A 22,061-nucleotide genomic window follows, 5' to 3' on the forward strand; every position below is an offset into this window, starting at 1 on the left:
GGATTCTGTGTCTCCCTCTCTCTCTGCCCCTCCTCTCTGTCTCTGTCTCTGTCTCTCTCTCTCTCTCTCTCTCTCTCTCTCTTTCAAAAATGAAAAACCTCTCTGACCTCAGCCACAGCAATTTCTTACTTGACACATCCCAAAGGTAAGGGAATTAAAAGCAAAAATGAACTTCTGGGACCTCATAAAAATAAAAAGCTTCTGCACTGCAAAGGAAACAATCAACAAAACTAACTAAAAGGCAACTCACGGAATGGGAAAAGATATTTGCAAATGACATATCGGACAAAGGACTAGTATCCAAAATCTATAAAGAGCTCACCAAACTCCACACCTGAAAAACAAATAATCCAGTGAAGAAATGGACAGAAAACATGAATAGACACTTCTCTAAAGAAGACATCCAGATGGCCAACAGGCACATGAAAAGATGCTCAACGTCACTCCTCATCAGGGAAATACAAATCAAAACCACACTCAGATATCACCTCACGCCAGTCAGAGTGGCCAAAATGAACAAATCAGAAGACTATAGATGCTGGAGAGGATGTGGAGAAACAGAACCCTGTTGCACTATTAGTGGGAATGCAAACTGGTACAGCCGTTCTGGAAAAGAGTGTGGAGGTTCCTCAAAAAATTAAAAATGGACCTACCCTATGACCCAGAAGGAGCACTGCTAGGAATTCACCCAAGGGATACAGGAGTGCTGATGCATAGGGGCACTTGTACCCCAATGTTTATAGCAGCATTTTCAACAATAGCCAAATTATGAAAAGAGCCTAAATGTCCATCAACTGACGAATAGATAAAGAAATTGTGGTTTATATACACAATGGAGTACTACGTGGCAATGAGAAAGAATGAAATATGGCCTTTTGTAGCAACGTGGATGGAACTGGAGAGTGTGATGCTAAGTGAAATAAGTCATACAGAGAAGGACAGATTCCATATGTTTTCACTCCTATGTGGATCTTGAGAAACTTAACAGAAGACCGTGGGGGAGGGGATGGGGGGAAAAAGTTACAGAGAGGGAGGGAGGCAAACCATAAGAGACTCTTAAAAACTGAGAATAAACTGAGGGGTAAGGGGGGGGGGGGTGGGGAGGGTGGGTGATGGGGGAGGGCACCTTTTGGGATGGGCACTGGGTGTTGTATGGAAACCAATTTGACAATAAATTTCATATTAAAAAAAATGAATCAACATTAAAACATTTTTTAAATAAATTCTCTTGGGTTTTTCAGATACACAATCTTATCATCTATGAATCTAGACAGTTTTAACTGTTCCTTTTCAACTATAATGTCTCTCATTATCTTGCCTAATTTTATAGGTAAATACTCCCAACATTATAAAATAGTAATGGAATCAATGGGCGTTCTTACTTTGTTCCTGATCAGAGCCTGCTTCTACTGTTTTCTCATTTGGGCAGGGATGAGTATTTTATCATTTGAAAGAAGTATTTATACGTTTATCTTGTAAGGGGTGTTTTACATGAAATGAATGGGGAACTGTGTTAAAATGGCTTTTCTGTTTATATGGAGAGGACAGCACAATCTCATTACATTAGTTAATGGCTTCCTTGATTATTGGGCCATCCTTGATTTCCAGGAGCATAGGTAAGTTATTGTGATTTTGTGGTCAGATTCTGCTTATTCTTACTCAAGATTTTTTTAATTTATATTTACAAGTAAAACATAGTTTTCTGAAATTTTATTGAGTTATCATTAAGTTGTATTCATTTCAAAAAAATAATCTGGATGCTTTCCTTATATCTTAGAGTTATCTGAGACCACTGGATTTTAAAAAGTTTGGTAAAGTCCCTTAAGAAATCATCTGGGTCTAGTATTTTTTGTAGAAAAGCTCTTGGAATTTTTAAAAAATTTCTTCTATAAAAACTAACCCATTACTTTACTTGTCTTTTTGGGAAATTTTTGATATATTTCCTGCAACTTATCCATTTCTATATGGCTTTCATATTTATTTGCATAAACTATGAAAAGCAGTTTCTTGGTTTTGAAAAGTTCCCCTATTCCATGTTTCTTTTCCTTTTTCCTCTTCATCATTTCTTATTGATTATATATTAAGCTTTGTCTCTTTCTCAGAAATTTGGGTTAAAGTTTATTTTGTAGTTCATGTTTTTAAAAAATAAACACTTTCATTTTTTCTCTCTTCTGTCTGCTTTTATCTCTATTCCTTGCTCATTTATTATCTCAATTCCTTGCTCATTTATTTTGTGGTTCCTTTTCTTGCTTTCTAGATGGATATTTAGTTCATTATTGTTCCCTTTCTTAAAACCTGCTCCACGCATTTGTTTAGTTGCATCCCAGAGACACTGACACATCATGTTGCAAATATCATTATTTTTAAGAAATCCTACAATTCCATTTTTCTTTACGTTATTAAACCACGAGTTCATTAATAGAAATTCTGTATCCATACAGAAGGAACTTTTCTTTGTATCCCATTACCAATTTATGGGTTGACTGCACTGTGGTGAGAGAATGACATTTTTGTTCTCATTTTAATTTGTTGTGCTTTTCTCTATGGTTTCATGTATGGTTAATGTCCCCACATTTGATGTGCATGTGGAAAGAAAGTACCATTCCTTGTTGGCGTGCGACTACGTCCACGCATGTCTATAAGATGATGCATTATTGATTCCGTGGTATAGGTTTTCTGTAACATTCCAGTGCTTGTGGAAGTGCTTCGATCTGTTGAGGACTAAGATGGATATGATAAAGTCCTCATTATTGGTGTCTGGCTATTTATTGTTTCATTTCTTCTATGTCTGCTTTATGAATTTGCTCTTCTGCTTATTTTCATTGATGAACAGACATTGTGTTATATTTTCATTGGGAGTTTTATCCTTTGGCATTATAAAGTATCTTTGCCTCATTAATTTTGGGGGGTTAAATTATGACATATGTAATATCAAGACCATATAATCTTCTTTACTTTTATTTTCTCTTGCCTGATACACATTTGCTCGTCTTTTTTTTATATATATACTTTCTGAATCACTTGGCGTAGAACATTTCCTGTATTCAGCATAAACTCAGATTTTTCTTCTTATCTATAAGATCCAATCTAAGTGTCTTTATTTTTTTTTAATTTTTTTTTAACATTTATTTATTTTTGAGAGAGAGTGTGAGCTGAGAAGGGACAGAGAGAGAGGGAGACACAGAATCTGAAGGAGGTTCCAGGCGCTGAGCTGTCAGCACAGAGCCTGATGCGGGGCTCGAACCCACAAACCGTGAGATCATGACCTGGGCCAAAGTCTGGCGCTCAACCGACTGAGCCACCCAGGCGCCCCTGAGTGTCTTTCTTTTAAAACTTGAGTTTATTTTACTTGAACTCACTAATATAATCAATACATTGATCTCAGTTCTGTCCAATTGTTTTATTTTTAATTATACAGTTGATCCTTGAACATAGGTTTAAACTGTGCAGGTCCACTTATACACAGACTGGTTTGATAACTACAATATTGCAAATCTATTTTCTCTTATGATCATCTTAGTGACTTTTCTCTAGCTGACTTTATTATAAAAACACATTAAAAAATACATTACACAACACATCTAACACAGAAAATATGTGTTAAGCAACTGTTCGTGTCATGTTAAGTCTTCTGCTCAACAGTAGGTTACTGATAATTAAGTTTGGGGAGAAGCAAAAGTTGTATGTGAATTTTTGGGGGCGCCTGGGTGGCTCAGCCAGTTAAGGGTTGACTTCAGCTCAGGTCATGATCTCACGGTTCAAGAGTTCAAGCCCCACATCAGGCTCTCTGCTGTCAGGGCAGAGCCGGCTTTAGATCTTCTAGCTCTCTCTCTCTCTCTGCCCCTCCCCCATGCACGCTCTCTCAAAAACAAATGAACATTAAAGAAAGAGTTATATATGAATTTTTAACTGTGCAGGAGGTCAGTACCCCTAACCCCCATGTTTTCAAATGGTCAGCTGTACTTATAAACAAAGAGAGCTTTCATTTTATGATTTTATTTCATGTTTGGATGTTTCCTCTGCCACTAAAAAAAACAGCTATTCAAGGTCTTCTGTGGTTCCGTATAAATTTTAGGATTATTTGTTCTAATTCTGTAAAGGAATTGTATTGAATGTGTAGATTGCTCAAAGCAATTCTGAAAACCAAAAACAACACTGGAAGCATAACCATCCCAGATTTCGAGATACACACTGAATTTTCTTGAAATTTTTGACCACCATTTTCTTTTATCACCATATTTCTGAGTGCAGCTAGAAAATATAATAATTGAAATTAAGAGTATAAAGTCACAGAAACACTGAAAATAGAAAGATGGGAAATGAAGGTGACATGAGAATATGTAAGTCTCAAGTAGACATTAAGGTTTAAAGCATTACTAGAGATGAGGGACTTTAATAATGATAACAACGCCAATCTATATAGAAAATATCACAATTCTAAATCTGTATGCACCTGATAACGTACTTTTAAAATAGAAAAAGCAAAGGTAATATAACCTTAAGAAGGAAAAAAAAATCCTCAATTATACTGGAAGACTTTAAAAAACTTATTTTAATGGCTACAAATTATTGCTGATCATGATGCTTTTCTGCTTAAAATATTCTACTAGTGCTCCAATGTCATGGAGAATACAGACCAAGTATCTTTAGTGGCATACAAGAATCTTCAAAATATGCTCCAAATTGCCTGTCGAAACTCTGTCTCCATTTCTCCCAGATGTCCCGTTTTCTATTGCATGTATGATACAAACTCTGGATAGGACAGTCCTTTCTACAAAAGATGAGCACGAACCAAAGAAATTCTCACAGACAAGAGACTACACAGAAAAATGTGTTTTCTATGCAGATGAAAACTAACAATGTATTTGAAAATAAACTGACAGAAATCAAGAAAACACATAAATTTGGGATACCTGGGTGGCTCAGTCAAAAAACTGACTCCTGATTTCAGCTCAGGTCACGATCTCATGGTTCGTGGGTCCGTGCCCCGTGTCAAGTTGATAGCATAGAGCCTACTTGGAATTCTTTCTCCTCTCTCTCTCCTCCTCTCCCACTTAAGTTCTCCCGCCCTCTAAATAAACATTAAAAAAAAAAAAGAAAAGAAAACACATAAATAGTAACAGAACTGCTCAAGTAGAAACAGAAGAGCTCAGAAATAAAATTACTAGACACAGGACTATGTTACATGAAAACTGATAAGTGTTAGGAAAGCATTAGAAAAAAATTTTCAGAAATGAAGGTCAAATTTGAATGAATGTAGTAGAAAGTAGATACTCCAGAAAGCACAATAAGGGAAAAAGAGGATATAAGGGAGAAAAATAAATACATCCATAACTGAGTAAAGAAAATCATTAAAACATTCAAGATGAAAGATACAGACATTGGGCAAAAGAGATTCAACCTACATATAATTGGAGTCCCTGAAGAAAATTTTTCAGACAATAATTGAACAGAACATTAAAATTGTAGCTTTCTCACAAATTACTTAAATCTGTATATTGAAAAGGCATCTGCGGGCTGGGGGGCGGGCTGGGGCTGGGGGCCAGCTAGGGTGCGGCCCAGGCACTCTGCTCCACATTGCTCAGTGCTCCTCCACACTGTGTCCCCACAGAGGGAGGTGACAGGAAACAATCTGACACCAGGTAAGAACCTGGGGCAGGATTAACCGAAGTGGACAGAAATCGCACATTCCTGTTGGCTCCATAAGTACCTATGGATTGTGGCAGGAAAAGTGAAACGGGTCACTGATCCTGAGAAGTCAGTGCTGATAAGTAACTTTGAAAGGAGTCAGTGGGTCCACGTGACAAATGAGGATCACAATTTTTACCGGATGAGTGTGAAAACCAACAGAAACATTCTGAGTGTCACAACTGGCTATCAGTTCTCAGACAGTCAGTGTTCTACCACTTTCTGAGCCACTGAGAAGTGACTGGAAAGATGTGACTGTGAAGAATATTAAAAGCTACAGGAAGAGCTTGAGAAAAAAGAGGGTTCTCTGGCAGAAAAAGCTGAAAGCAGAAAATACCTCCATCGGAACTTTGTTTCGGCACCTGCAGCTGCCCACTGGCTACAGCAGTTCGCTCAGGAGTTCAGAGCCCCTCCCGCTCCTGATCGGCAAACCCGGCGGCAAAGCCCAGGGAAAGGGCATCTTTCTGATCCCCATGCTCTCGCAGATCGAACAGTGGTCCCGAACAGCCGTGACCCTGTCCACTGAAGAAGCTACATGACCTCTCTGTCCATCGATGACCCATTACTAATCAGCGGGAGGAGGTGTGTGTCCTGCTGAGCTGTTCCACATGTAAACTTGGACTTTGCCGCTTTTGCGCAGTAAAACACACACCAGGTGACTTGGAGAACACGGGTGTTCATCTCCCCAATGCTGCCCTCTGGGGACGTGGGGAGGACTAGAGCCACATCCACGGGGGAATGTGGACCACGAGTGACCTGCGGCTCTACCTGGAGGGCACCCGAGGCGAGGGCGACCCGCGAGCTGCTCAGGGAGATCCCCTGGGTCACCGTGCAGCCACTGGCCGCAGACGACACGGCACGGTGAGTCCCACGGGTGCGACACCACCGCAGACGACAGGCTGACGGCCTGGCTGACCGAGGGGAACACGTCCGTCTCTCACATCCAGTACCACCAACGACCAAATCCTTAAGTATAACCTGACAGACGACACCCTCAATACTGCGTCCCTAATGCCACATTCCAGACTACACACGGAACAAGCCACGCCCAAAGGAAGTCGCTGGCAGTTAGGAAATTCGTGTTGATGAAGAGCTGGGCAAGGCGGTGGGGCGGACCTAGAGCTCAGTAGTTCAGGGCCAGTCGCTGGGGCCCGACGGGGGCGACGGAGAGACCGGGGGAACCGTCCTCACAACCTGGGGGCGGGGGCCGAAAAGCACAGAAGACGGCAGCCTGGACGCTGCCAAATGCTAACTACACCGGGGCCCGTTCCGGAATTCCCCTTCCCTGGAGCGTGTTTCCCTCCTAAGCCCTGCAAGCAAAGACACTTCTTCGGGAGGTGAGAGAAAATAAAAATGAAATCAGTACCTCGTTCCCTAAGATAGCGGAAGGAGTACTCCCGGTTAAATACTTTGATCTGGGATTTTATTTATTAGCGTTGTTATCTGGTGAGTCACAGAAAATACACACATAGCGACGCCTTTCACGTGGAAGGCAACTTGTAGAATGATGGATAAATGAATAAAGAAATAAATGAATGAATGAATGGGGTGTAAAATAATCATGCTTCACCAAAAATACCACACGAGGGCCTTTCAAACCTCCTACATAATTGTTATTAAAATACTATTACTTATGGGGCACCCAGGTGGGTCAATCGGTTAAGCGTCCAACTTGATCTCGATTCAGGTCACGATCTCATGGGACGTGAGTTCAAGCACAGAGCCCGCTTGGGATTCTCTCTCTCCCTCTCTCTCTCTGCTCCTCCCTTGTGCTCTCTCTTCCCTCTCTCAAAATAAATAAATAAACTTAAAAAAAATACTATTAAAGTCTCAAACACTGGCCGATCATTAAGCTTTTTAAAATCAATTTTTATCCTAATGTGCAACAACATTAAACCGTTTCCACAAGAATGAGTGGATCTCACGACCGAAGACCAACCAACACACCACAGCAGTACATACGTGTCTGTCCTCGGCACCAGAAGCCACGTAGCGTCCACAAGGGCTAAAAGCGATTCCACATGGGTATCCGTGGTTCGGATGTCCTTCAAAACGGCGCTCACATCTACAGGAAAAAAAATGACTTTTTAAATTTTAACACAAATGAGGAAAAAGACACTGACTTGTGGCTGGTCTACACAACAATGCACAAATCAGCAGTGAGAGAGCACACTTATGCGTGAGAATTCTTGTGTGACAAGCAGGTTATTCTAGGTCTTTAAAATATAAAAACGTTTTAAAGTCATAAATCATTCACATCAGTGATTCAAAGACTTCTGGGAGGCGCAACATTCTATCAAGGCTGATTAAGGGCCACACCAACTATTCACGAAGTGTGACGCACAACTGTTTACTGTTTACTGTAATGCTGGTTTTACTGAGAAAATGCCCAGCATTTTCTAGGGTCGCCAGGCAGCCCTGAGAAAGCCTTTGTCACCTGCACGGGGCTGGGCTCCAGGCGGCACTGCGGTGTCACACAGAGCCCCTGGTCCAGAACTTCAGTGCCTGCCCAAGATGGCCTCGCAGAACGTCCCCTCCACGTGTGGGAGGGGCTTTTGCATTGTTTTTAGCGATTACAGAGGAGAGCGAAGACTGTTAATTCTGTCCTTGTGAATCCACAGGTGTGCATATACACACACAGATACTTGCCACGTTTTGTTATACACACTATATATTTAGTGATTATGCCCCATAATACAATGGTCAAATACGTATATTTTTAGAGAACAGGAACATGCATGTATATGTTGTGGTTTATGAGCATCTGATGACCTCCCCGTGCATCTCTGACCCTCAGAGGCCACACGTCACACGCGCAGCAGAGCAAATACCAGCACCTCTTATTTTAACATTCCAAATTTAGGTGGCCTGTTCCGTGTAGAAATCAGACTTTTCTTAGACTGGTCAGTGTGAACAGATTCACCACAACCTTGTCGCATTTGGGAAAAAGAGATCAAACTGAGTTTACAGATACTGAGGCAAAGGGCCTCGGGAGCTTTAAAAGAAGCATCTTTCACATACCGCAGCCGCAAGGCCTCACCTCAGGGTTCTCAAGTCCCACAGCTTTATCCCATCGCCAATGGCTGTGGTGGCAAAAAGGTTATAAACCTGATATTGTTGGGTCGTGAATGACGATCCCTGTGATTGTAAGGGGAAGAAACAAGATGCGTTCTTTAAAGGCTGAATTAATAAACATTACGCTAATCCACAGTAAGAAATTAACACAAAGCTTCTTTTCTTATTTATAACAATTTCGGAATTGGGCTCCAAGAACTTCCTTCTGGATAATTACTAATGGTACATTTTGACCTTGGGAATTATTGGTGTATGATTTCCAAATGCAAAATGCCCCTGAAAGTTATAAAAGTACAATAAGAGATCCAAAGACTCTCACATTAACACACCAAAACTTATCTTTAAAGTGCAGATCACAATCCATCTTCGGTAAATGATCCGAGAGATGCCCTTTCTAAGGAATTCGAGGTTTGCAGTCAGTTGTTAATCTGCCGACCATAAAATCCTAAGACCCCCATGCAGCTGTCCGTGCACGGACTTGTGTGAAATCCAGCCCAGGTCACTGGGCGGGGTCCCTTTGAGGACCTGCCTCTGATCTGATCGTCACCCCTCCTCACACTCTAGCGACTTAAAATGTCTCATGGAATGGAGCGCACCCCACCCACAGAACAATTTTTGGCCTCAAACATTAAATATATTACGGTTCATAACAATTTCCCTCTCCCTTCCATGTCAAGAGTATCCAAACGATCCAAAATTTAATGAAGTATACCTGAAAGCTTTTATCTTGACATATGTAGAAGTTATTCTTCAGTTACAAACAGGAAACGAAGGTTTACATAAATCCATAACAATAATAAACTAATACATAGAAGAGAGTCTTAACTCTGTACCAGACAGCATTCTAAACACTGAACATTTCATCCTCTTAACAAACTTGTGAGACGTAAACTATTTTATACCACTTCAGGTGACAAACACGAGACAGAGGAATCAGGAATCCACTCACGGCCATCCAGCTCCTAATCTCAATGTGGATTAGCGGTCCACGAGCCGGCACAAGGTCACTCATAACATCCCGACAATTCAACAGACATCCAGCAACATTCAGGGATCATCTACTAAACAGTGGGCACTTTGCAAGGCACTGAGTATGAGAAGAATAAAACACAGATGTAGTTTCACAGAAAGGCAGACGGGCAGATGATTGTATATTTAAAGTACCTTACAACATTGCTAGTTTCCTGAAGCCAACCAGTAAAAAACTGAAAGCTTTCACAGGGATAAAAGGAGAGTTAAAAATGTTTTCAATCAGTCCAATAGAGGCTAAGGAAGAAGAAATGAAGAAGCAAAGAAAATTCATGATAAATAGGCAGTGCAGAAGGTTTTTTTTCTTTAACGTAGAAGACAATGCACAAAATAAGATCAAATGTATCAGCAATCACAGTAATCACAAACAGACGAAACAAGTAAACAAAAAAATTCTTAGTTGGACTTCAAGAAAAACACTTAAAACATATTATTTTTAAAGGCTGAATGTGAAAGGTAGGAGAAAAACAGCATGTATTAAATAAAAGAAGGCAAGATGGATTGCATAAGTACTAGAAGAAATAGATGTAAGGCAAATAAGACCTAATTAAAAACAGCCTATAAATACTATAAAATATAAGAAGTCTGACGTAAACATACCCAATAATATAGCCTGTAAATACATAAAGCTAAAATTAATAGAATTATAAGAAGAAAGTGACACGGTTACAGTCAGAAAGACAAAGATCTTAACTACATTTCTCTACTTAAAAAAAAAACCAAGAGTACAAAAAAATTAGTAAATCTTGGAATAATTTGAATATAATTAATAATGTTGGGCCAACAGATATCTATGCAAACATGTTCCAAGGGCTTATTCATTCCACACACACACACACACACCTATAAAAACCAACCAGAGAGTCAGATTCTCAGTAAGTACAAAAATCTTACCAGACAGAAGAGACTCTGTTACATAGAGCGTGTGCTCTGAATACAATGCCATAAAATTAGAAATCAGTAACAAGAAGATTCCTGAAAACAAGCTTATATATGTGGAAATCTAAAAGCACATCTAAATAAAGCCTAGGTTAAAAAAATCATAATGGACATTAGAAAATATTTATTGCTAAATAATAAATACCACATGCTAAAACCTGGAAACTGCAGCTTACGCAGTATTGAGGGGAAATTTGTAGGCTTAAATGTGTACACCATAAATTCATAGAAATGGATGAAATTCATACCTATAATGGGAATTAAAACCAGGCAGCAGAAATAGGTACTTTGCTGCTAGTATGTAAGAGAACAAAGTACCACACAACACAGGACATATTTCTGAACACATACTTGCGAAAGATCCACACCAAATTCAGTTATGGTTATCAAAGGAGGAGACAGAAAGAGCAGAACTGTCTATCCATAACCATTTCATTTCTTTAAAAAAAATAAAACTACAAGATCTAAAGATAAAGCAATATATTTTAAGGCAATTATATGGATTTTAGTGACCATTACTTCTTAATTTTTTTCAACGTTTATTTATTTTTTGAGAGAGAGACAGAGAGAGAGAGAGTGTGAACAGAAGAGGGGCAGAGAAAGAGGGAGACACAGAATCCAAAGCAGGCTCCAGGCTCTGAGCTGTCACGACAGCACAGAACCCAACACGGGGCTCGAACTCAAGGGCCACAAGATCATGACCTGAGCTGAAGTCAGCTACTTAACCGACTGAGCCACCCAGGCACCCCTAGTGACCATTATTTCTGAGAAACTAAAGTTTTCTGTGTGATAATATGTTTTCGTTAGAAAACTAGTTAAAGCTTTACATATTTAATTTTCCAATTCAAATTAGCTGTCTAGCGTTATGTATTTACATCACAAAAATGCATATATCTAATGCAGGCACAGAAACAAAAGTAATAGTCAAGTGTTTGATATATATATGAAAAAAAGCACTAGCTATGATTTTTAAAGTGATCAATAAGCCATAAAAGATTTATGTGTTTTCATTGTAAAAATAAGCTACTCAATGACGTAACACAATTTAAACAGAGGAAACTGTGTCCCTCGCTTTTTGATGCATATGATACTCTTCTTAATGTGATAAACTTGTCCAGCGACCGCAGGGGCAATTCTTGGGACCGTGCACTGGGATGCTTGCAAAAGGGCATTACTGATGTGTGACGCATGTAGCTCTGCGGGTCCTAAGCTTAAAAGAAATTAGCAAAGATCTATTTTACACTTTCCTGGAAATACGACATTTGGGCCACTAAGCATTTGCGCTTCTCCTAAATTGGGACTTGTTCCGTGACAATTCCTGGGTAGCAGCTCCCATATGGCTGCAGCTAGTTGGAACACTTTGATGTATGTGGTGTAACTGAACAAAAATTCGACAGAAGTTTAAGAAAACAAGCTACTAAAACACTGGGAGCCTCTGGAGCCTTACATCCCACTCCCCTCCCATCATACACCATTCAGAAGGTTATTCTCAGGAAGTAAAACCAGTTGTGTTCCCACTGGAAACCTCAGGACTATTTTCCCTCCCACCTCTCATCCAAGAGCACACCACAATGGTCCCCAAAATATCACAGTCACTGAAAGACCATGTCAGTTTGGGGAACACTCGGTCACTGCACACGCTGCTACTCAACGGGGAAGAAACTTGACGCCGTTTCCTAAAGCACGTGCACCGTGACTCGTAACAAAAAGAGGCCTTGATGAGAGAGGAACACACGGAATGGTCACGCTGTCACCCAAGGGGCAGGGAGGCCGGATCCTCACAAGGTTCCGCGCCGGCTGCCGGCGGCCACACGGTCTTCCCGGATTTCTCTGGGGCGAAGATTCCTAGCCCTCCGTCTGGGTGCCACCTAAACGCAGACACTGTCACGGAGACCCGGGAGTCCATCAGGACACGGCCGCCAGGCTGAGCCCACTCCCTGAAGCCAGGCTGAGCCACGGAGCGCTGCCAGCGGGAGGCCACCGTGTCCCACCTGGACCGCCGTAGCCGGCCTCTCCGGGTCCCACCCCCGAGCCCGCCGTGGGAGCGGCGGCCGCACGTGGGAGCGCCGAGCCAGCCAAAGAGCGCGGCCGGAGGCCCCGCCACGAAGCCGCTCGCGGCCGGAGGAGCAGGCGGTACACGGGGACACGGCCGCACCTGCGAGGCCAGGAACACCGGCGGCGAAGGGGACCTCAGAAGCCGGCGCCGTCACCCCTGAGCCGAGCGAGGCCCCGAAGGGGGCCCCGACTGGCCGGAGCTGCTGCCCGCGAGCACGTCCCCCCTTCCCTGTCCAGCCTGCCTCCTGGCCGGCCGGCGGCAGCTGACAGAGCAGAACCGTGTCTGCGGGGTGCCAGTCGCCCCTGCCGAGCGGCCAACGGAGCGCAGCGGGGCCTTACGGCCGCATCACGCGTCTGCGCGCGCTGCTCACGCACCCGGGCGCAAGAATCAGCGAGGCCGCTCCCCTTCTTGCCCCACCTTCGCCGCGGTTGCCAGGTACCTGCCAAAAACCCGGATTCTGGGGGCGGGGCCGAGAGGGCGGAGCAGCACGGGAGGTTTTTTTGCATCTCTCATCCCTGAAATACAGCCAGGTCAACACTAAACCATCCTGCACGCCTAGAAAACGATGCGCGCAACCTGAACCACAGAACTCACCAGGTACGCGGCGCGGGGAGGCCAGCTGCGGGAGAGGGAAGCCGCGGGAGGGGGGGCAAGGAACTGTTTTTGCTTGTGGAGACAGGACGGAGACGGGGAGGGTACGGGATAGCATCCACCCTCCAGAAATCTGCTGGAGAGAAACAAAGAGTACGCGAGGGACTGAACTAAAATGGGAGAAAGGAGAAAGGAGAGGGTTTAAATTCCACTAAGACTCTATCAACAGGGGCAGTGCAGAGTCTTGAATTCCACAGCTCCATACCTGGCAGTGCTCTGGTGGGAAGGGCGAATCCCCAGGAGCAGAAATATATGCAGCCAAAAATTACTTATCCAGGAAGGCTGTCATTGAGAATAGAAGTTTCCCAAACAAAAATTAAAGGAGTTCATGACCACTAAACCAGCCCTGAAAGAAATTTTAAGGGGGACTCTCTGAGGGGAGAAAAGACGTTAAAAAAAAACAAAAACAATAACAAAAACAGACCAAAATCAGCAAAGACTAGAAAGGACCAGAGAACACCACCAGAAACTCCAACTCCACAAGCATCATAATGGCAATAAATTCATATCTTTCAGTACTCACTCTAAACGTCAATGGACTCAATGATCCAATCAAAAGACATAGGGTAACAGAATGGATAAGAAAACAGGATCCATCTATATACTGTTTACAGGGGACCCACTTTAGACCTAAAGACACCTTCAACCTGAAAGCAAGGGGATGAAGGACCATCTATCATGGTAATGATTGCCAAAAGAAAGCCGGAGTATCCATACTCGTATCAGACAATCTAGACTTTAAAATAAAGACTCTAACAAGAGATGAAGAAAGGCATTATATCATAATTAAGGGGTCTATCCACCAAGAAGACCTAACAATTGTAAACATTTAGCCTCCAAATGTGGAGCACCCAAATATGTAAATCAATTAATCAAAAACATAAAGAAACTCACTGACAATAATACCATAATAGTAGGAGACTTCAACACCCCAATTACAACAATGGACAGATCATCTAAACATAAAATCAACAAGGAAACGATGGTTTTGAATGACACACTGGACCAGATGTACTTAACAGATATATTCAGAACATTTCATCCTAAAGCAGTGAAATATACACTCTTCTCCAGTGCACAAAGAACACTCTCCAGAATACATCACATACTGGGACACAAATCAGCCCTCAATAAGTACAAAAAGCTTGAGATCACACCGTGCATATTTTCAGACCACAAGGCTATGAAACTCAAAATCAACCACAAGAAAAAATATGGAAAGATAACAAATACTTAGAGATTAAAGACCATCCTGCTAAAGAATGAATGGGCTAACCAAGAAGTTAAAGAGGAAATTAAAAAGTACATGGAAGCCAATGAAAATGATAACACCGCAGGCCAAAACCTCTGGGACGCAGCAAAGGTGGTCATAAGAGGGAAGTATATAGCAATCCAGGCCTTCCTAAAGAAGAAGAAAGGTCACAGATACACAACTTAACCTTACACCTTAAAGAGCTGAAAAAAGAACAACAAATAAAACCCAAACACAGCAGAAGGAAATAATAAAGATTAGAGCAGAAATCAACGCTATCGAAACCAAAATAAACAGAACAGATCAATGAAACCAGAAGCTGGTTCTTTGAAAGAATTCACAAAATTGATAAACCCCTAGCCAATTTGATCAAAAAGAAAAAGGAAAGGACCCAAATAAATAAAATCAAGAATGAAATAGGAGAGATCACAACCAACACAGCAGATATATAAACAATAATAAGAGAATATTACAAGCAATTATACTCCAATAAAATGGGCAATCTGGAAGGAATGGACAAATTCCTAGGAACACATAAATGACCAAAACTGAAACAGGAAGTTATAGAAACGTGAACAGACCCATAACCAGTAAAGAAATCAAATTAGTAATCAAAAATCTCCCAAAAAGCAAGAGTCCGGGGCCAGATGGCTTTCCAGGGGAATTCTACCAAACATTTAAAGAAAAGTTAACACCTGTTCTCTTGAAGCTGTTCCAAAAAATAGAAATGGAAGGAAAACTTCCAAACTCTGTGAAGCTAGCATTACCTTGATACTAAAACCAGACAAAGACCCCACTAAAAAGGAGAACTATAGACCAATTTCCCTGATGAACATGGATGCAAAAATCCTCAACAAGATACTAGCCAACCAGATCCCACAATACATTAAAAAAAAAAAACTATTCACCACGACCAAGTGGGATTTATACCTGGGATACTGGGCTGGTTCAATATCCACAAAACAATCATTGTGATACATCACATCAATAAAAGAAAGGACAAGAACCACATGACCTCAATAGATGCAGACAAAGCATTTGACAAAATACAGCATCCTTTCTTAATAAAAACACTCAAAGTAGGGATAGAAGAATCATACATCAAGATCATAGAAACCGTATATGAACGACCCACTGCTAATATCATCCTCAACGGGGAAAAACTGAGAGCTTTCCCCCTAAGGTCAGGAACACAACAGGGATGTCCACTCTCGCCACTATTGTTCAGCATGGTATTGGAAGTCTGTGCCTCAATAATCAGACAACACAAAGAAATAAAAGGCATCCAAATCAGCCAGGAGGAGGTCAAACTTTCACTCTTCATACATGACATGACACTCTCTATGGAAAACCCAGGATTCCACCAAAACACTGCTAGAACTGATCCACGAATTCAGCAAAGGTGCAGGATATAAAATCAACGTACAGAAATCGGTTGCACTCCCGTACACCATCAATGAGGCAACAGAAAGAGAAATCAAGGAATCGATCCCATTTACAACTGCACCAAAAACCATAAAATATCTAGGAATAAATCTAACCAAAGAGGTGAAAAATCTATACACTGAAAACTACAGAAAGCTTATGAATAAAATTGAAGAAGACACAAAAAAACGTTAAAAGATTCCATGCTCCTAGATAGGAAGAACAAATATTGTTAAAATGTCGATACTCCCCAAAGCAATCTACATATTCAAGGCAATACCTATCAAAATAACACTGGCATTCTTCACAGAGCTAGAACAAACAATCCTAAAATGTCTATGGAACCAGAAAAGACCCCAAATAGCCAAAGCAATCTTGAAAAAGAAAACCAAAGCTGGAGGCATCACAATTCCAGACTTCAAGCTGTATTACAAAGCTGTCATCATCAAGACAGTATGGTACTGGCACAAGAACAGACACTCAGAGCAGTGAAACAGAATAGAGAACCCAGAAATGGACCCACACACATATGGCCAACTAATCTTTGACAAAGCAGGAAAGAGTATCCAACGGAATAAAGACAGTCTCTTCAGCAAATGGTACTGGGAAAACTGGACAGCGACAGGCAGAAGAATGAACCTGGACCACTTTCTTACACCAGACACAAAAAGAAACTCAACATGGATGAAAGACCTAAACGTAAGACAGGAAGCCATCAAAATCCTAGAGAAGAAAGCAGGCAAAAACCTCTTTCACCTCGGCCATAGCAACTTCTTACTCAACACATATCTGGAGGCAAGGGAAACAAAAGCAAAAATGAACTATTGGGACCTCATCAAGATAAAAAGCTTCTGCACGCTGAAGGGAACAATCAACAAAACTAAAAGGCAACCAACAGAAGGGGAGAAGATACTTGCAAACAACATATCAGATAAAGGCTTAGTACCCAAAATCTATAGAGAACTTAACCAAACTCAACGCCCAAAAAACAAATAATCCAGTGAAGAAATGGGCAACAGACATGAATAGACACTTCTCCAAAGAAAATATCCAGATGGCTAACCAACACAAAAAATGCTCAACATCACTCATCACTCATCACACCACTTAGGAAAATACAAATCAAAACCACCATGAGATACCACCTTACCCCTGTCAGAATGGCTAACATTAACAATTCAGGCAACAACAAATGTTGGTGAGGATGCGGAAAAAGAGGATCTCTTGCAGTGCTGGTGGGAATGCAAGCTGGTGCAGCCACTCTGGAAAACAGTGTGGAGGTTCCTCAAAAAAATTAAAAATAGAACTACCCTACGACCCAGCAATGGCACTACTAGGCATTTATCCACAGGATACAGGTGTGCCATTTTGAAGGGGCATATGCACCCCAGTGTTTATAGCAGCACTATCAACGATAGCCAAAGTATGGAGAGAACCCAAATGTCCATTGATGGATGAATGGATAAAGAAGATGTGGTTCATATATACAGTGGAGTATTACTCAGCAATCAAAAAAAAATGAAATCTTGCCATTTGCAACTACATGGATGGAACTGGAGAGTATTATGCTAAGTGAAATTAGTCAGAGAAAGACAAATATCATACGACTTCACTCACATGAGGACTTTAAGATCCAAACAGATGAACATAAGGGAAGGGAAGCAAAAATAATATAAAAACGGGGAGGGGGACAAAACAGAAGAGACTCTTAAATACAGAGAACAGAGGGTTGCTGGAGGGGTCTGGGAGTGGGTATGGGCTAAACGGGTAAGGGGCTTAAGGAATCTACTGCTGAAATCATGTTGCACAATGTGCAACTTGGATGTAAATTATAAAAAATAAGTAAATTATAGAAAGTTAAAAAAAATTAAAATACATAAAATAAATAAACCCAGATTCTTACCAGGGCCAACAAGCCTGCCCCCAGTCAGAGGTTCTGCAGCCCGACGCCCACTCTTGGCTTCACCACCACATGGGCTGGAGCGTGAGTGGTGCCCGTTCCCTGAACGCTGCCCTCCCGATACATACCTGGCCCCTCACCCACCTCACGTGCCCGCTGCCCACATCACCTCCTCGGAGAGGAGCCCCAGAGGAGGCTTGGCACAGGGTATCCGACGTCGTGTGAACCCACTTCTTTTGTAAGGATACAAAGTCCTCAAGTGTGAGGCCACCGCTCTCCCCTTCACGCACATGTCCCAGCGCTCAGCACAGGCCAGGTGCAGACTTGCTCAGAGACGCGTGTACGTGAATTAGTTGAGGGCGCCTGGGTGGCTCCGTCAGTTGAGCATCTGACTCTTGATTTGGGCTCAGGTCGTGATCCCAGGGTTCGCGAGATCAAGCTCCGCATCAGGCTCTCTGTGCTGGCAGTGTGGAGTCCGCTTGGGATTCTGTCTCCCTCTCTCTCTGCCCCTCCCTCCCCCCCTCAAAAATTAACAAATAAACATTAAACGAATGAGTTAATAGGTTAAGACAGACACGTACACACACGCACACATACAGACACACGGACACGGACACACAGGTGCTCACACACCTACATATACACATGCGTGCATGCAAGCCCTCATACAGTCCAGGCCACAGGCGTGCTGGGGACAGAGGGGCAGGTGCCGGGGCGTCTGGTCTCGGCCACCCCCCAAGACCCCGCAGTGGTAAGTGCTGCACGTGTGGAGTGACAGCATCACCACTGTGCTCATGAGGCTCCTCATCGGGGTGGGGGGAGCCCCGAGCCTGGATGCAGAGAAGCCAGCAGGGAGGCTCCCAGACAACGGCCTCCCGCGGGGCTTTGCGCCACGAGCTCTGCGGCCAGACGGCCTGCCGGGGGCACACTCGGTGCCGGTGCGTCTCTGGAACCGGGCTGCGGGTCTCCGTTTCCACGCCTAGGAGTCAGGGTCCCGGAAGGGCTGAGTTCACGCCTGCTAAGAACGTGACGTGCGGACGTGGGGCAGCTCAGCACACACCAGCTACGGCATGTGCACCTCTACGTGCGCAACAGGGAAACGTCTGGGATTTGCCTCCTGTCCTGGCGAGTGCCCCCTACAGAGCCAAAAGTCACCGGGCCTCAAGGCGTCCCACAGAAGCCGCCTACGAAACAACGAAAGGGCCTGGGCCCAGCCTGAGACCGGGAGGTCCACGCCAACACCTGAGGCCACCAGATGGGATGACGCAGGAGAGCAGCGGGGGTCTGCGTGCAGATTCTCTCGGAAGTCAGTCCCTCACGCGCGGCCTCCGCGACACACAGCACGGGGCACACTCGCAGGGACACTGCACATCGGCCCACGTCCACGGCTCACGTGCAGGAGTCCGTCTACAGGAGCCCAGCTTTCAGCCCAGACTCACAACTGCATGGACGCGGGCAACCTCTCTATTCTCTGTAGCCTCAAACCCCTCATAGAATCGACTTCTACCTGACAACGTGAGACACCACACAGTCCCAGGCAAACGCAGCCGTCTCTAGTCTCCAGGGACACAAAACCTGCCCCCATCACTGCAGTCACATCTCTCATCTCCTATGAGAAAAATCGGTTAAGTTTAAGAAAAACTGTCTTTACCGTTATTTTAAAGCTAGGGCTTTATTTTTTATAAGTAAAAAGTATTTAAAAGCCCAAAATTGTATCTTGCACTTCCAATTTAATCAGCTGAAACCATTTAAAAACAAATTTGGAGCCAGATGGAAAAAAAAATATCAGACTGAGCTCTGATACACAAGTTTCATGTAGGTGAAGTCTTCATGGCTCTGTGATAAACCCCAGAAAGAAATAAAGAACAGAACAAGTAAAAGAAAAAGAAAATAGAGCCTCACAAGGGAAATGTTCACAAACCACTTTCCATAAGCAAAAAATGATACTGTGATAGTGATGATGACAGTGGTGACAGCGGGGCCTGTCTCTCTTTCCTGGCCATCGGCTACGAACCCCCCATCACCCCAAAACGCCATCAGTGACGACGGCGGTGACGGTGCTGGTGGTGGGGTGACTGGCTCTGAAATGACTTCCTCTAATAAAGAGTCATGTGGAATAAGCTCAAAAATTAAGTGAAAAAATCTTTTTCTATTAATTCATATCAGAGACAAAAAGTAACAAGTGTGAGAAATGGTGAGAAATATTTGAAATGCAACAATTACAACATAAAAGAACATCACACATGAAATTCACATTTATCTTACTGAAACATTCTAACTCAAGAATGGAGATATTGGGTAAAATTAGTCAATTCTCACCTATTGTATTAACTAAGGACCCACAGAAATTCTAGAAAAACTGACCAAATATCTAACTTTATAACATTTCAAGAGAGAGACATGAATGTTGGACATTTTTATATCTAGATAAATTTTATAGATTGCATTTAGAGAATAATACTTTAAACATTTTTCAAGGCTATTTGTCAAAACTTAACCCCAAAACCTATGTGCTGGTGGGTCTGTTTAAGAAGCCCACTGCCCCCTGCATTTGTGTGTCATTTCCTAAATAAGGAACTGCTTCTGCTGGTTAACAGTTAGCTGTGATTCAAATTGGCAAGTCCTGAGTGAGCAGATTCTAAGCAAGAGGATTGTTCTGGGTGCCACAAAGGTGACGGTCTGCACTGAAAGTCCAAGGCCTTTGCCGGAAAGTTCCACTCAACAACTTCAACAAGTCACAATTATCCTCCAAAATTTGACATCAAAACGTCGCCTATCAACACCTGAGTTGCACCCGAATTTAAAAGAAATCATTGGGGCGCCTGAATGGCTCAGTTGGATAAGCATCTGACTTCGACTCAGGTCATGATCTCACAATTTGTGGGTTCGAGCCCCACGTCGGGCTCTGTGCTGACAGCTCAGAGCCTGGATCCTGCTTCCGATTCTCTGTCTCCCTCCCTCTCTCTCTCTCTCTCTCTCTCTCTCTCTCTCTGCCCCTCTCCCACTCGTACTCTCTCTCTCTCTCCCGAAAATAAACATTAAAAAAAATAAAATTAAAATAAATATATCATAATGCCTTAAAAATAATACAGATATTAGGTCAACAATCATTTTAAATGTGGCTCAATTATCAAATTCATTTAAAGGTCCAGAAATTCGTAAGGTTTAATAATCAATCTTAAACCCAATCTTGACAGATCTTACTGTGAAATTAGCAACAGAAGATCCATGATGACAAGGTGGTCCTGCCCACTCCTGCCATTAATGAGCTGACCCCCTTCCCTCACAGCCTTCCCAGAAGACACGGGATATCGTCCCACACAGAGCTGCTATGACTCACATGCCATATGTTTTTAAAGTCTGCTATTTTAGTAACCTCATAAAATGTTACAAAATTCTTCAAAAGAATTGCTTCATTCGTCTGGGAGACCTACCGCCCAGGGTTTAAAATGTCTTTGTTCTGTTTTTACATAAGAGTCTGTACAAATACAGGAAGAAGTACATAAATACTACTCCTCTCCTCAACACCTTTCTTCAGGCTGGTGTTTTCTACCCATGGTGTCTGCAAATGGGAAAAACTTTCTCCTGCCAAAATGCGAAATGTACAAAATGATTAACCTCCAAGGGCGCAGTGTTGCGAAGACCTTGGAGATGAGATGCCCGTCTGAGCCTTCAAAGGGCCTCCCTGCAAGACCAAGGATGCCCACAAAATGGGAGCAAGTGACAATGTCACATCTCTCAGGTCTGCCGCCCTCCCCTGGCATCTCCCTGTCCCCATCCCAACGCTCTGACTTTGACCCAGGCTCACTGACACCCCTCGGCCACACCTACGGAGCCATGAAGACTGACAGCTCTCGGGGACCACCCCCAGGAGCCACAGGTCTGCCTACACGTGGACAAAGTCTGACTCTGGACCCAACAGCTCCCGCACCCGTTTATCCAGAAGGACAGCGTCTGCCTCAGGAGGGTGCAAGTCCGCGCCCCAGAATTGGTGCCCTTTCCCAGGCAAACCAGCTACAAAACTTTGCAGAGTATCAGACCACACC

General features: G+C 42.9%; 1 protein-coding gene across 11 annotated transcripts in view; it reads right to left on the reverse strand.

Moving 5' to 3' along the window:
- Nucleotides 1-22,061, reverse strand: part of WDR27 (WD repeat domain 27) — a 170,935-nt gene that overhangs the window by 85,569 nt on the left and 63,305 nt on the right. For all 11 annotated transcript variants that reach the window (XR_007152208.1, XM_047859006.1, XM_047859005.1 and 8 more), the window contains 2 exons: nt 8,729-8,826; nt 7,651-7,753 (listed from right to left, as the gene is read on the reverse strand). Coding sequence is in view for 10 of the 11 variants with exons in the window: in XM_047859006.1 (XP_047714962.1) it covers nt 7,651-7,753; nt 8,729-8,826 (201 nt within the window). In the remaining variant the exon portion in view is untranslated. The remainder of the gene's footprint in view (nt 1-7,650; nt 7,754-8,728; nt 8,827-22,061) is intronic.

Source organism: Prionailurus viverrinus, chromosome B2, assembly GCF_022837055.1.
Source record: "Prionailurus viverrinus isolate Anna chromosome B2, UM_Priviv_1.0, whole genome shotgun sequence".
Taxonomy (NCBI): Eukaryota; Metazoa; Chordata; class Mammalia; order Carnivora; family Felidae; genus Prionailurus; species Prionailurus viverrinus.